Source organism: Temnothorax longispinosus, chromosome 1, assembly GCF_030848805.1.
Source record: "Temnothorax longispinosus isolate EJ_2023e chromosome 1, Tlon_JGU_v1, whole genome shotgun sequence".
Taxonomy (NCBI): domain Eukaryota; kingdom Metazoa; phylum Arthropoda; class Insecta; order Hymenoptera; family Formicidae; genus Temnothorax; species Temnothorax longispinosus.
This window is the reverse complement of record NC_092358.1, coordinates 16692867-16705820: the sequence shown is the minus strand read 5'-3', so window position 1 is coordinate 16705820 and position 12954 is coordinate 16692867. Positions and strand designations below refer to the sequence as shown.

The following is a 12954-nucleotide window of genomic DNA, read 5'->3' as shown; positions in this document are numbered from 1 at the left end:
GCGACTCACCACACAAGGAGGGCAATTCATATAATTGTCGCTCGTCTTCAACGATCATACACAGACGTCTCATTTATACACCGCTCATCGATTCTCAGGTCAGATTGTAACAATTTCGATATATTAAAGACGGCTCGGACTGTGGTCTGAGTTACACAAAAAATAAAGTGCATATTTCAGTTAACACCTTCCACGCGCGTCCTTCTCATCCCGCTTCCATCGCCGGGATTAATCAGCGATTTCGCGAACATTTGGTCCTTCGAGCCGGATGCGTGGAAATTAAAATGTGTAACTCAGACTCAGATCATGTGAACAGAGCATGCCCTTCACGATATGCCACATGGACATTATCGCGCGCTTTCGCGAGTGAAGGACAGACATTCTCACGCGCGCTCGCGAGTGTTACGAAAACATGGTCACGCGCTCCCGCGAGTGTAAACAGACATTTTCGCGTGCTCAATATATGACATTGTAGACTCTCGATTCGCGTAGTGTTGTCCTAACGCGTTTCTCGAACGTTCTCGCCTCTTGCAGTGTTTCTCATACGTGTCTCGACGATTCTCAGGTCTCTCATCGGGCGCAGCTCATTGACGTCTCATCATGCCGGATCCCGCCAAAGCCGCGACGGGCGGCAAGACGCCGCCATTGCTCGCGCTGCCGGACGACAAGCGCACTTCAGATCGCCAGGCCTCACCGGTGCGTTTGTCTGCTGAACTCACCTTAAAGGTGAAGACTCAAATGAACCGCATCGCGACAGTGCGGAAAATCGGCGCGACGTTACCATCGTCTGTAGAGGACACGTCTGTGGATGAGATTCTACAGATCTCTATTCAACTCGAGGAGGTGCACAAGGCGTTCCTCAAGGAACACGCCTATTTCGAGGTCTCATGGCCGGCGGCGCTCATCGATCATGAATATTTCTCCAACGACGCCTTCGCCGTGGAGGCGGAGGAGTGCATGACGGCTCGTCGCGCTCTGGCAAAGCTCAAGGGCGCATTGGCGGAAAAGATCGCTCCGACGACGGCTCCGGTAGCGGCTCAGCCCGCACAATCTCAGCAGAGATTGCCGGACATCAGCATCCCGTCCTTCAAGGGCGTGTACGAGGCATGGCCTACATATCGCGATCTCTTCAAGGCAGTGATTTATGACAGCCAACGGCTCACAGACGTGGAGAAACTCCACTATCTGCGGCTCTCACTAGAAGGCCCACCTGCCCAGCTCATTTCCGGATTGCCTCTCACCGCCGACTCGCTCAAACCATCATGGGAAATGCTCGTCGATCGCTACGAGAATAAGCGACTGCTCATTCAGTCATATCTGGACCAGCTCTTCGCCAGCTCAACACCGGTGCAAAAGAACGCCGCGGCACTGGACAAGCTGCTCAATACGTTCAAGGAGGGCATCAAAGGCCTACAATCCTTGGGCGTCTCGCAGGATCTGGGCGACTGCGTCTTGGTGTACCAGTTGTCCAGGCAGCTGGATCGCCAAACCAAAGAGCAGTGGGAGACGTCGTTGGGCGTCGCGCGCGAGTACCCGCGATTTGAGAAACTCGAACAGTTCCTCACAACGCGAGCTAGGGCACTCGAGAGAATCGAGTCAACGGCCAGCTCAGGAAGCTCGACAGGGGCTGCTCCAGCAACGCGGCGCTCCTCGACGGCTCATCATGTGGCAGCTCAACCGGCACGCACCACTACATCAGACGGCTCAACGGAGTACCCGTGCGACTGCTGTAACGGCACGCACTTCGTGGTGACGTGCCCCAAGTTCAGGGAACTTTCACCGGGCGATCGACAGAAGCTGGTCATCTCAAGGAGGCTGTGCTTCAACTGCCTCGGCCGTCACAACGTTCGCTCATGCAAGAGCTCACGGGGGTGCAAGAAGTGCACCTACCGATATCATACGATGCTGCATGAGGCACATCATAGCGACTCATCTTTGAAGCCAACCACCAGCTCAGCCGCAGCCCCTCAATAGGACAACGGTGCAATCGTCGCTCACTCATCCTTGGCCCGCTCATCACACTCAACATTACTCGCTACGGCCCTGGCTCAGATCAGCTCATCGGTTAATACTCAGCACGTACGGCTTCTCATTGATACAGGTTCTGAACTTACCTTTGTCTCAGAATCGCTCATTCGTCAGCTCAACATACCTCGTCATCATTCTGTCATTCTCATCACCGGAATTGGTGGCGGAAAGTCCACGCAAACTCGAGGAGTTGCATTCCTCAAGCTCCGCTCACCTCGCTCACGGTCAGACGTCACCATTCAGGCTCACATTTTGCAGACGTTAACAAACATCCTGCCATCATTCAACGCTGCACCACAGGAATGGCCGCACCTCACCAAGTTAGCCTTGGCTGATCCAGATTTTCTGACACCACGGCCAGTGGATATTATCATTGGAGCTGACTCATACGGGCAGATCATCAAGCCCAACATCATCAAACGGGATACATTGATGCCAATTGCGCAGCTCTCAATCTTTGGATGGCTCGTTCTCGGGCCTGTCGACACATCATCATCGGCACCTGCTGCAGTGCATCATGCATCGATTCAGGAGAGGGAAGATGCTCTCGACGAGTTACTGTCGAGATTTTGGACACAGGAAGAAGTGCCTGCGAGCAATCACCCTGAGCTTACTCCTGACGAGCAGCGATGCGAAGAACATTTCAAGAGTACTGTCTCACGGGACTCAACAGGTCGATACACAGTTCGACTCCCACTAAAATCATCACCTGATACTCTTGGCAACTCGTACCTCACTGCACATCGATGTTTGCAAAGCTTAAAAAGGAGACTCTCCCGAGATGACAACTATCGACGTCTATATCATCAATTTATGACAGAATATCGAGATCTCAACCACATGAAGAAAGCTTCACCCGTTTCCAGTCAACAAACGCAATATTATTTGCCACATCACGGAGTGCTCAAACCAGACAGTGCAACCACGAAATTACGTGTGGTATTCAATGGCTCGAGCGCATCCACATCAGGTCGCTCACTTAATGATATCATGCACACGGGAGCCAAGTTGCATTTAGACGTCACCGATGTCTTGCTCTGGATTCGACAATTTCGACACCTAGTTGCCACGGACATCACCAAGATGTATAGACAGATCAACGTGCATGAAGATGACTGGAACTTACAACGGATTCTCTGGCTCGACGAACTGCTCAATGAAGTGGCATATTATCTAACCACGGTCACGTATGGCACCAAGGCTGCCCCGTTCTTGGCAGTACGAACGCTGCTGCAACTGGTGAAGGACGAAGGCCATAATTTTCCTCTTGCAGTGCCGTCCATCCTTCAAGGTCGATACGTCGACGACAGCTTTGGAGGCGCTGACACTGTCCAACAGTTAATCAAAATTGCATTGCAGCTGAAGAACTTGTGCATGGCGGGCGGTTTTCCCTTAGCCAAGTGGCACGCGACTCATCCAGACGTGCTCACTGCGGTTCAAGCAGAGAAAGACCAGGGCTCTCAAATTACATTTGACGATTGCGCAACCAAGATACTCGGATTACGATGGCTTCCTCAAGAAGATGCATTCGCATTCGCAACAAGGATCTCGTCGCACACCGATCATCTCACCAAACGCCTCGTTTTGTCTGAAGTGGCTCAGATATTCGATCCACTAGGCTTTGCATCACCAGTCGTGATCAAGGCGAAGATGCTCTTGCAGGAGCTTTGGCTTCACAAGCTCCAATGGGATGAACCACTGCCATCCCAGCTCTCATCACGGTGGCTCATCATCAGAAAGGAACTCACCAGCTTGCGCAAGATCTCAATACCTCGGTGGTATAACACATGGAGTACATCGACAGTGGAATTTCACGGCTTTTCTGATGCTTCTCAACTGGCAATGGCTGCAGTCGTATTTATCACCGTCCACGGCTCAAATGGCGCCACGATTTCATTGGTGTGCTCCAAAACAAAGGTAGCACCGCTCAAGCGGCTCACCATCCCGAGACTTGAACTCACCGCAGCACTGCTGCTCTCAAGACTCATGCAATACGTTCAAGCCACCTTGAAGTTGAACGTCACAGCAACTCACCTGTGGACGGACTCTGTTGTGACACTCACGTGGATCAAATCTCATGCATCGCGCTGGAAGGATTTCGTGAGAAATCGGGTCGCTCAAATTCAAGAGCTCACTGCGAACGCACATTGGAAATACGTACCAGGTACGTCCAACCCAGCCGACTGCGCCTCACGAGGACTAAGTACTGCTCAACTCCAAAGCCACTCATTATGGTGGACGGGACCACCGTGGATACTCACCCCTGAAGCTTGGCCATCTCAACCCGCGCTTTCGGACGAGTTGAGCGCGCATGAGGCTCGTCCTGGCAGTGCGCTACATGCGGCCGCATCTCAACCGGACTATCACTGGGACCTGATATATAGGTACTCAACTCTCAACAAGTTATTGAAAATAACAGCTCTTTGTTTCAGATTCATATCGCTTCTGGGAAAGCGCCGACGCAGGCCACTCGACTTGCACTCAGCTTTGGAGGAGGCCAGATGCTTCTGGATTAAGGCTACTCAAGCGGCATACTTCACGCACGAGATCAAAATGCTCACGGCCAACTCGAAACTACCAACGGCTCACGCATTCAGTCGATTGACTGCGTATATAGACGCTCAAGGGATCATCCGAGTTGGCGGCCGCCTCACCCACTCAGCACTAGCTCAAGACAGTAAACATCAGGCGATTTTGCCTCGCCACTCCCGGCTCTCAACCTTGATCATTTCACACGCCCATCTGCGTACCCTGCATGGAGGAACACAGCTGACATTGGCTCATGTCAGACAAAGTTACTGGATCATCGGCGGACGGGCTCCGGTGAAGTCTCATATTTTGCGGTGTGTCGTGTGTGCTCGGCAGAGGGGGATCCGTGCTCATCAACTGATGGGCCAACTACCTCTCTCTCGAGTTACGCCGTCACGTCCGTTTACCCACACCGGAGTTGACTATGCCGGACCGCTCACCATCAAAACATGGAAAGGACGAGGTGCGAAATCATACAAAGGATGGATCTGTGTGTTCGTCTGCTTCTCCACCTCCGCAATTCACCTCGAAGTAGTCAGTGACTACTCATCAGAAGGATTCATCGCAGCCTTCCGAAGATTCTCAGCGAGAAGGGGAATTGCTCAGACCATATATTCGGACTGTGGGACAACATTCATTGGAGCAGACGCTGCGCTCAAGAAAATGTTCCTCCAGAGTTCACAAGAACACCAACGAATCGCTCAAATTCTACAACAGGATCGCACCAGATGGGAGTTCAACCCACCAGGCGCTCCACACATGGGGGGCAAGTGGGAGGCGGTGGTGAAATCCGTCAAGTTTCATCTGAGACGGACTATCGGGGAGACTCTACTCACGACGGAAGAACTCACGACGTTGCTTACGCAAATCGAGGCCATTCTCAACTCGCGGCCTTTAGAACCGCTGAGTGACGACCCGGAAGACGTCTCAGCGCTCACACCAGGTCATTTCCTCATTGGAGGTCCACTCACTACCATACCCGAGCCATCTCTGATTGACCTAGCAACCTCACGACTATCTCGATGGCAGCTCATCCAGCAGCGTGTTCAACATTTTTGGGCACAATGGTCGGCTCATTATCTGCAACGCCAGCAGGCGATATCGAAGTGGCATCATCCCAACAACAATATCAAGGTGGGGTCCATCGTGCTGCTCACCGACAAACGATCTCCACCGTGCAAATGGCCACTCGCCAGAGTAACAGCTTTGCACCCCGGCAAGGACGGACTCACCAGGGTGGTTACCCTCAAGACGGCCACCACGACGCTTACTCGGCCAAGCGCCAAGCTTGCCGTATTACCCATCAATCAGCTAACGGATCAAGAGTAAGGAATCATCAACAAGATTGCTGATGGCGGGCGGAATGTTCGAGATTCAGTTACCGCTGCGCCGTCCGATCAGATGGCAGCATCGATCGGGTAACGACGCTCGATCACCGCGGCAGCTTGCGCCCGCACGGGCGCGCTCATCGCCAACGTCTTCCTCGCGATCGAATTCAATTGTGCTAATGGCCGCGCGGTGACAAGTCGTGTTACGTGTATTCTGTACGTTTCGACAAGTGACTTCGGGTAATCGTGCACATCGCAGTGCCCACGCTGCTTAGACTTCTCATTTAAACTGTGATATAGACCGCTCATTAACTCTGGTGCCTCAACACGACGACTCAGGCTCACACGTTCGCGAGTGCCGACCGCCACGTGTCTCACCGGCTCACGGGCGACTCACCACACAAGGAGGGCAATTCATATAATTGTCGCTCGTCTTCAACGATCATACACAGACGTCTCATTTATACACCGCTCATCGATTCTCAGGTCAGATTGTAACAATTTCGATATATTAAAGACGGCTCGGACTGTGGTCTGAGTTACACAAAAAATAAAGTGCATATTTCAGTTAACACCTTCCACGCGCGTCCTTCTCATCCCGCTTCCATCGCCGGGATTAATCAGCGATTTCGCGAACACGCGTTTTTCTCAAAACTACTTTTTCCAACTTGGTGTGCATAACTCAAAAAGTAATCAATCAAATAACTTTCGCCACGCACGATTCGATTCCTTACAATTTTCTCCAAGGATTATACTTACCGCTACATTTTATTGTTTATTTATAACATTTTTATCAACAATAGAAGATTGATTTTTTGATAAAAAAAATTTCACTTTTCTTACGATTGTTGTAACTTCTTCAATTTTTCATATTTTTATTTGCAAATAGGTATAATCCCCGCGTAATTGTTTAAGCTTTAAGGAAAATTTTTGTTTTTTGCTTTCAGATAACTCAGCTCGTTGCTACTTTGCACACCGATAATCGTTGCGCTACCGACATTGTGCCACAAAATTGTACGCCAGCACAATAAAAATTAATAAAATTGAAAAAAAAAATTTTTTTTCTTTTTTAAGAATGCCTCTTTATATCACAAAAAAATTAATCCAATATCACTTATAGTTTTCTTAAATAAAATTCCTAAAAAATCATTATTTTTCGCCCGGCTACAGTAGAATCCCCAATCATGTTCACTCTTCCAAAAATGACACCTTTGTTGTTTGTAAAAGAGTGAATAATGAGAGTGAAAATTTAAATATATTTCGGAAAAGATAGATTTATAATACCAAAGGCAAGATCGCTTGGCTCAACCACAACCGTGACATCGACGAAGTTAAGCCTCAATTCCGATAGTAAATTGTAGTCTTTTATGGAAAGAGGGGGCAGCAAAACAAAATATCATCTATATACTTAAATAACAAAATAAAGTGAAAGAATAACAAGTTATCCTTCCTCTATGTTTTGCAGTACGATGTTGGTAACAACTGGAGATATACCAAAGATTTGTTTGTATATGCGCTGTATCCTTTTCTATGGCCGGTATTCATAGCCAGATCTTATTTCAAGACCGTCTTAAGTAATGTCTTAAGTTGCTGCTTATACGGTCATTTGATTGGTTGGACGGAGTTTTAAGACTGCCTTTGACCAGACTTAAGACAATCTTAAATATAAGATCCAACTGTGAATACCGACCTATGAAGTGGACCGATTTTCACGTGGTATGCGCAGCATACACGTGGCATGCCCATATTATAATGTCAATGACCTAGGAAAAATATCACCAGTAAAAAGTAGTTAGGTAGTAAGAATAATCCATACTCAAAGAAAAATTTCTATTAAATAATTATCTTTTACTCCAATTTTTGTTTAATACAATTGCACATACAAATATTTGACGCTTCCATGAGCTCCACGTTCATATTCAATATTGCCAATATAGTACTGCAAGACACAGAGAAAGAGGCGATTAACTTTAAAACGACGTTATTTCTCGCGAACTAGCTCGCCGGGATTCAGAGTTCGAGAGTACCTCCAGACACGTATGTGTTATTAACAATAATTACAATAGATAATTTATTATGCGCAATATATTTATACATAAGAAAAAGTATCGCGTGAGAGGCGCGATATTCGGCGTGTATACAGTCCCTGGCCATATTATTATTAGACGTATTTTAATATTTTACACTTCATTGACTTCCTAGCACCAGCTTTATGATATCACTTATCTATCATTATTATAATCCAATTATGTTAATCGAATTATGTTAAAAATCTATTGTTCTGTAGAAGATAGTCATTTGTTTTTGACGTATTTCACTTGATCGTAATCGGATGCTTTTCGTAACCATGAGGGCGGCACGAAATACGTTTAGTATTCGCGGTAAGACGGGTGGTTGGTCAGTGCACTTGATAGCCTCAAAAACGCTCGCCAGAGATAACAAACCCTCCACCACCGTACAACGGTGTCACACGATAGGATCGGTCGGTGTCGATTGCTGAGACTACGATAAAAACAGAGAAAATCTAATCCTATTTTCTTATCGATTCGAAGCTAGTATCTGGAATAGGTTCGGGTCGTATCAATTACCGAGAGCGCTCAGCGGAACTGGAAAACTATAGAGATGTAAGTATATTAGAGTGTGCACTGGCGCAAGGCAAGAAAGGTAATTATCAAGGCAGATCTTCTCATAGAATTTGTATGACAAAGACAACTGTAGGTGACTCTCACTAATATGCGCATAAGTCTTGTACAACAGAGAAAAACAAAAATCCCCCAATCCATCATCTATTTATCTCTAAATCATTTTCCGTCCACGGGCATAGCATGGCAGTGCACTCTCCAGTATACTTATATCTCAGTGCTGAGAACACTCTACACCGCTGGGTTTTCGACTCTCTTAAGTAAATACGGGATACGATTTCAGTGGAAAATAAGATCTCAAGATACTGATTTGTCACTAAATCTGATTGCTTTTAAAAACTATGGCCTTTTAATATCCCTTTGGAGAGTAGGAATGCCTCTGCGAGCAGAGAGAATCAAGGGAGAGTGGAGCAAATTCACCAAAAGGCCGCTATTTTCAGATACTGTAGAGCGTACACGGACATGATCTTCGCTTTGGTATGCGTTGCCAATACATCCCCTCCACATGCTTACAGTATGCTGTTCTTATAAGTTGACCTGAAAATGGCGGAATCAATCAGAATAAAGAACACTATCCGCTCCACTCTCCCTTGATTCTTTGTGAATGTCAGAGCGCGCAGTCGTAACAGTACAGAATTATGGTCTCCGGCGCCGCGACATCGCTCGGCGGCGCTTGATCGTTTACAAAGCCGGCGTTTTAAACGGGACCGGCGTTTATTCAGCCTTTCGAGGCTTTTCAAGGAGTGTATCGCCTTTTCTCGTCCAGCGTTCAACCAGGCGACCTCCAGCTAATGGTCGCCGGGAACTACGCATTTTCGATGTGCATCGTTATATCACCCGTTTTCTCCCGGTCGGCAATGCTCGAACTTAAAAGCATATTTTACATCTTTTGGCACGTACAGAACCGGCTATTATTGAAACGGATGTGCCAACGTTTATCCCCGACGCGAGCCTTATAGAAGAAGTGCGGATAATACGAAATAATTGGGTAATATGGAATACCACAATGGGTGCTTTCCAGCAACGTAACACAGTCATACATTGTATGACATAATGTTACATAGTGTCGACTTATAGTTGAAACGATTAGTTTTTTTACTTCACCGACAGAGTGCAGGGCAGTCACTTTGTCACTTACATAACTTTTTCACAAGAGACACACAAAACAACGACACAGTCGAACACAGCGGAAAGCACTGAATCATACACACTGTGTTACACAGTGTCGCCTGTGTGCAATGCTGGAAAGTAACCAATATCTAACCTATTAAGTGTTGCAATCTAGCGGCAGCAGTAAAATTATTAGCTGTTGGATCCTTAATCAAACGTACAAAACGGCAGCATAGTACGAGATATCGTGTAGTACTGCATACAATTTAAGATTTTCTGTGTATCGCTACTTACGTAAGGTAAGTATATAATTTTACAGTCAATCTACTAACTTCACAGATTCTTAGTCGCTTTTTGTTACATGCAAAACTTGTAAGATAAAATTTTAATGTAGTCTATTTAGCAAGTGTCATATAGTATACATTAGAATCCCTAGAAGTAAAAGTCTGGCCAATGTTCAGTTTAATACAAAATATGTATATACACACCTTCTATCACACTTGTACTACAGGTGTAGTAGTAATAGTTTGAATGTGTTTGTACTTTTCTTTTACACACGTTACTGCATTTCATCACTGATTGGTGCCGCCATTGCGTATCAAGCCAATCAAAAGTTGGACCACAATCGTCCAGTCTCTTACTTCTAAGGACTCCAGCGTACATTTCCATACGATAATAAGATAAAAATGGCGATGTCGAGTAATGTGGAATAGTCTATATTACCCGTTACTTTTTATAAGTAATGTATTGTATATACCCTATTATTTCTTTCTATCAGGATGCGAAAGAAAAGGTGATTGTTAAAAGACGTAAACATATTATAAAGAAAAGTTTTACACACACAGGTATAATAAATACTTAGCATTACAACTCAAAGAAAACTGAGTTCAGTTATCTTTAACAGTTGTCGAGTTATCTTAAAAAAAAGTTTTGGGTATTCCATATTGCTCGCACTTCTTCTACTGGCTAGATACATGAGCCGCAAAATATGGGACATCGACAATCGTCCCAAGCTCAATTGGTAGCGGCGGTAGTGGCTTCATTACCCTATCTGATTTTAGGATCGGTCTTTCTTGCTTTGATGAATTGGTCATCTTCTTCAGACGGTGATGGTGTGAGTAGACACGCTTGCTTCTGCCAGTTAGCCGCGTCTGATCGTTTTATGATCATGCCTATCTTCGACACCGATTTCGGTTTCTCCGATTTTAGCGGAGCGGTTGGAGCGACTAGCGGTGGTGAGTCTGCTCTGGTTCAAAAATACCATGCTCAACGTTCGTCAATAGCGAGAACGGTAACTTTCCGTCGTCACGCGGCAGATTTTCGGTGTCGCAGGTTGACTCAAATGATCACTAGTAACGAACTTGAAAGCAGGTGACGGTAGAGTTCGTCCCGCATGGTTACTGCTTTGTTGATGCATTGTTATTCCTTGACTGAATTGTAAATTATTTACGGCGCAATGACGTCGACATCGATCGTTCATGTCAGGCTGCTGATCGGTACGGGCGCTTTTTAAGTCTTTTTTATGAACATGCCGACTCCTCAGGTTTGTGATCATCAGTGAGATTATTTGAATTGGATCTTAAACGCGGGCCGATAAATTTCGAGGCCAATTTAGTATTAAAAGCTGCTTCTTTACCGGAAAGCGGATGATCATGTCTCCAAACTTGGTCATCGATCTTTGGTCTCCAATCCCAGTAACGTATATTGTAGTGGCATTCCTGGCAATATGAAAGGCTCATGCCTTTATGCATACTAATTCATATGCGTTTTCGAGCTTTCGGCGTAGTTCGGTTAGCATGTAGACTTGTCTAGCTGGTTCAATAGATCGGCAAAGTTTCCGTCCATAATTTAAATACATAGATATGTAACCCATTATGTCGTGCAATGAGTATTAAATGCGAATTTTAATTCCGCAAAGTGCTTGTCTCATTTGCGATGTCTTCGTATTGAGAGATCATAATCTAAATGGTTTGTTTAACCGGGTTACACTGGAGAGCGTATACCGGCGTGAATCGGTATTGGATTCTGAGGTCTCAAAGTATTTAGGTATATCGATTAATTTCGCGGCTTTTAGCTGAGTGCTGTTGTCCGACAAGATTTCTTTAAGATTATCCATGTCGGAGTACAACGGCCTCGGTGAGACTGCAAAGGATATTCGTTATCGTGGCGCCCTCATCTCCACTCACTTGGTGAAACGGTCCTGTATGTTTAATAACCACATGTGGATTGCATGTGGATTGCAACCCTTGCTGGATTGCGAAAGCAGTCCCACAATGGAGACCTGTTACCAAAGTCATTCGACGGTTAGATAGAGTATTCCCGATTTACTTTGTCCGGCCTTGTGCGTTAAAAAAGTTTGGACAGTTTCAGACGTAACACGCGATTTCTCGGAACATGCCATTAATAGTTGTTTCATGCTCGGCTGGAGATTCCGCGGAACGCGATTATGCCGGAACCACTCAGATAGAGCGCGAAACTAAGAGAGTGTTGCAGATAAGAACAACTTCCGTGAACTGGAATGAATCGTACCTGGGACTCGACGTTGAACATCCTTGTCACTTAACACTGTCGAAATTCGATTCGATCGGAAATCTTGAGTCGTCTGTTGTCTGCCGCAAACGCGAGACGGAAATCTTGACGAGCATCGAATAGATGCTCTTGCGACGGAGATCTTGCGGTCGAGCGGCGGATATCTTGATCACGAGACAGACGACGATCGCGAACGCGATGCGAAAACAGTGATCGGAGGCGGGCTCACCTAGTGAACAGGAAGATCACTCTTGACGGTGGCGGTTTAGCGCCCTTGGCGAATCAGAGTCTGGAGTCGTGCTTCTTCCAGTGGAGCGGGGAGAACGCACGAGTAATCACCCGTGCGACTTAAGGAACGTTTCGGGTGCCTTCACCACAAAGCACTTTTGACGAACTATTTGGCGGCGATGCCGCGCACTAGTCGGTGGAGAAACCACGCACACAAACTGTACAGGCAGTAACCTATCTATAATAGCTGGGTTCCGTGGCCGGTACCTTTGTTTAATGAGTACCTCCGTTTTTACGCGAATGACATATTTAATCCTGTCTGTCGGTCCTCAGAGGAAAGTCCTGGAACTGGGCGAGCTCCTCGCATAAGATCCGCTTCGGCGTGGCCAGCGCTAGCCTGACCAGATGCAAATGTGGCGTGTCTCGGTATAACATTATCGGCAGTAGCGGCATGGCATACCATGTTCTGGTCCACAAATCGAAAATTACCAGCATTTCGTTATCCAGCATGGGCAGTATCTGGGACCTGTAATAGTTTATCCTAGAATGAGGAGACGTGA

General features: G+C 46.6%; 1 protein-coding gene across 1 annotated transcript; it reads left to right on the top strand.

Moving 5' to 3' along the window:
- The first annotated feature begins 600 nt into the window (after positions 1–600).
- Positions 601–5886, top strand: LOC139811055 (uncharacterized). The gene is made up of 2 exons (XM_071775125.1): positions 601–1855; positions 2102–5886. Exons 1-2 carry the CDS (start codon positions 601–603, stop codon positions 5884–5886), a joined length of 5040 nt encoding a protein of 1679 aa, XP_071631226.1.
- Positions 5887–12954: the final 7068 nt, after the last annotated feature.

Coding starts and splice junctions, on each gene's coding strand:
- LOC139811055 (XM_071775125.1), top strand. CDS start 601: ATGCCGGATCCCGCCAAAGCCGCGACGGGCGGCAAGACGCCGCCATTG. Junction 1,856..2,101: donor CCGTCACAACGTTCGCTCAT/GCAAGAGCTCAC, acceptor TCATTGATACAG/GTTCTGAACTTACCTTTGTC.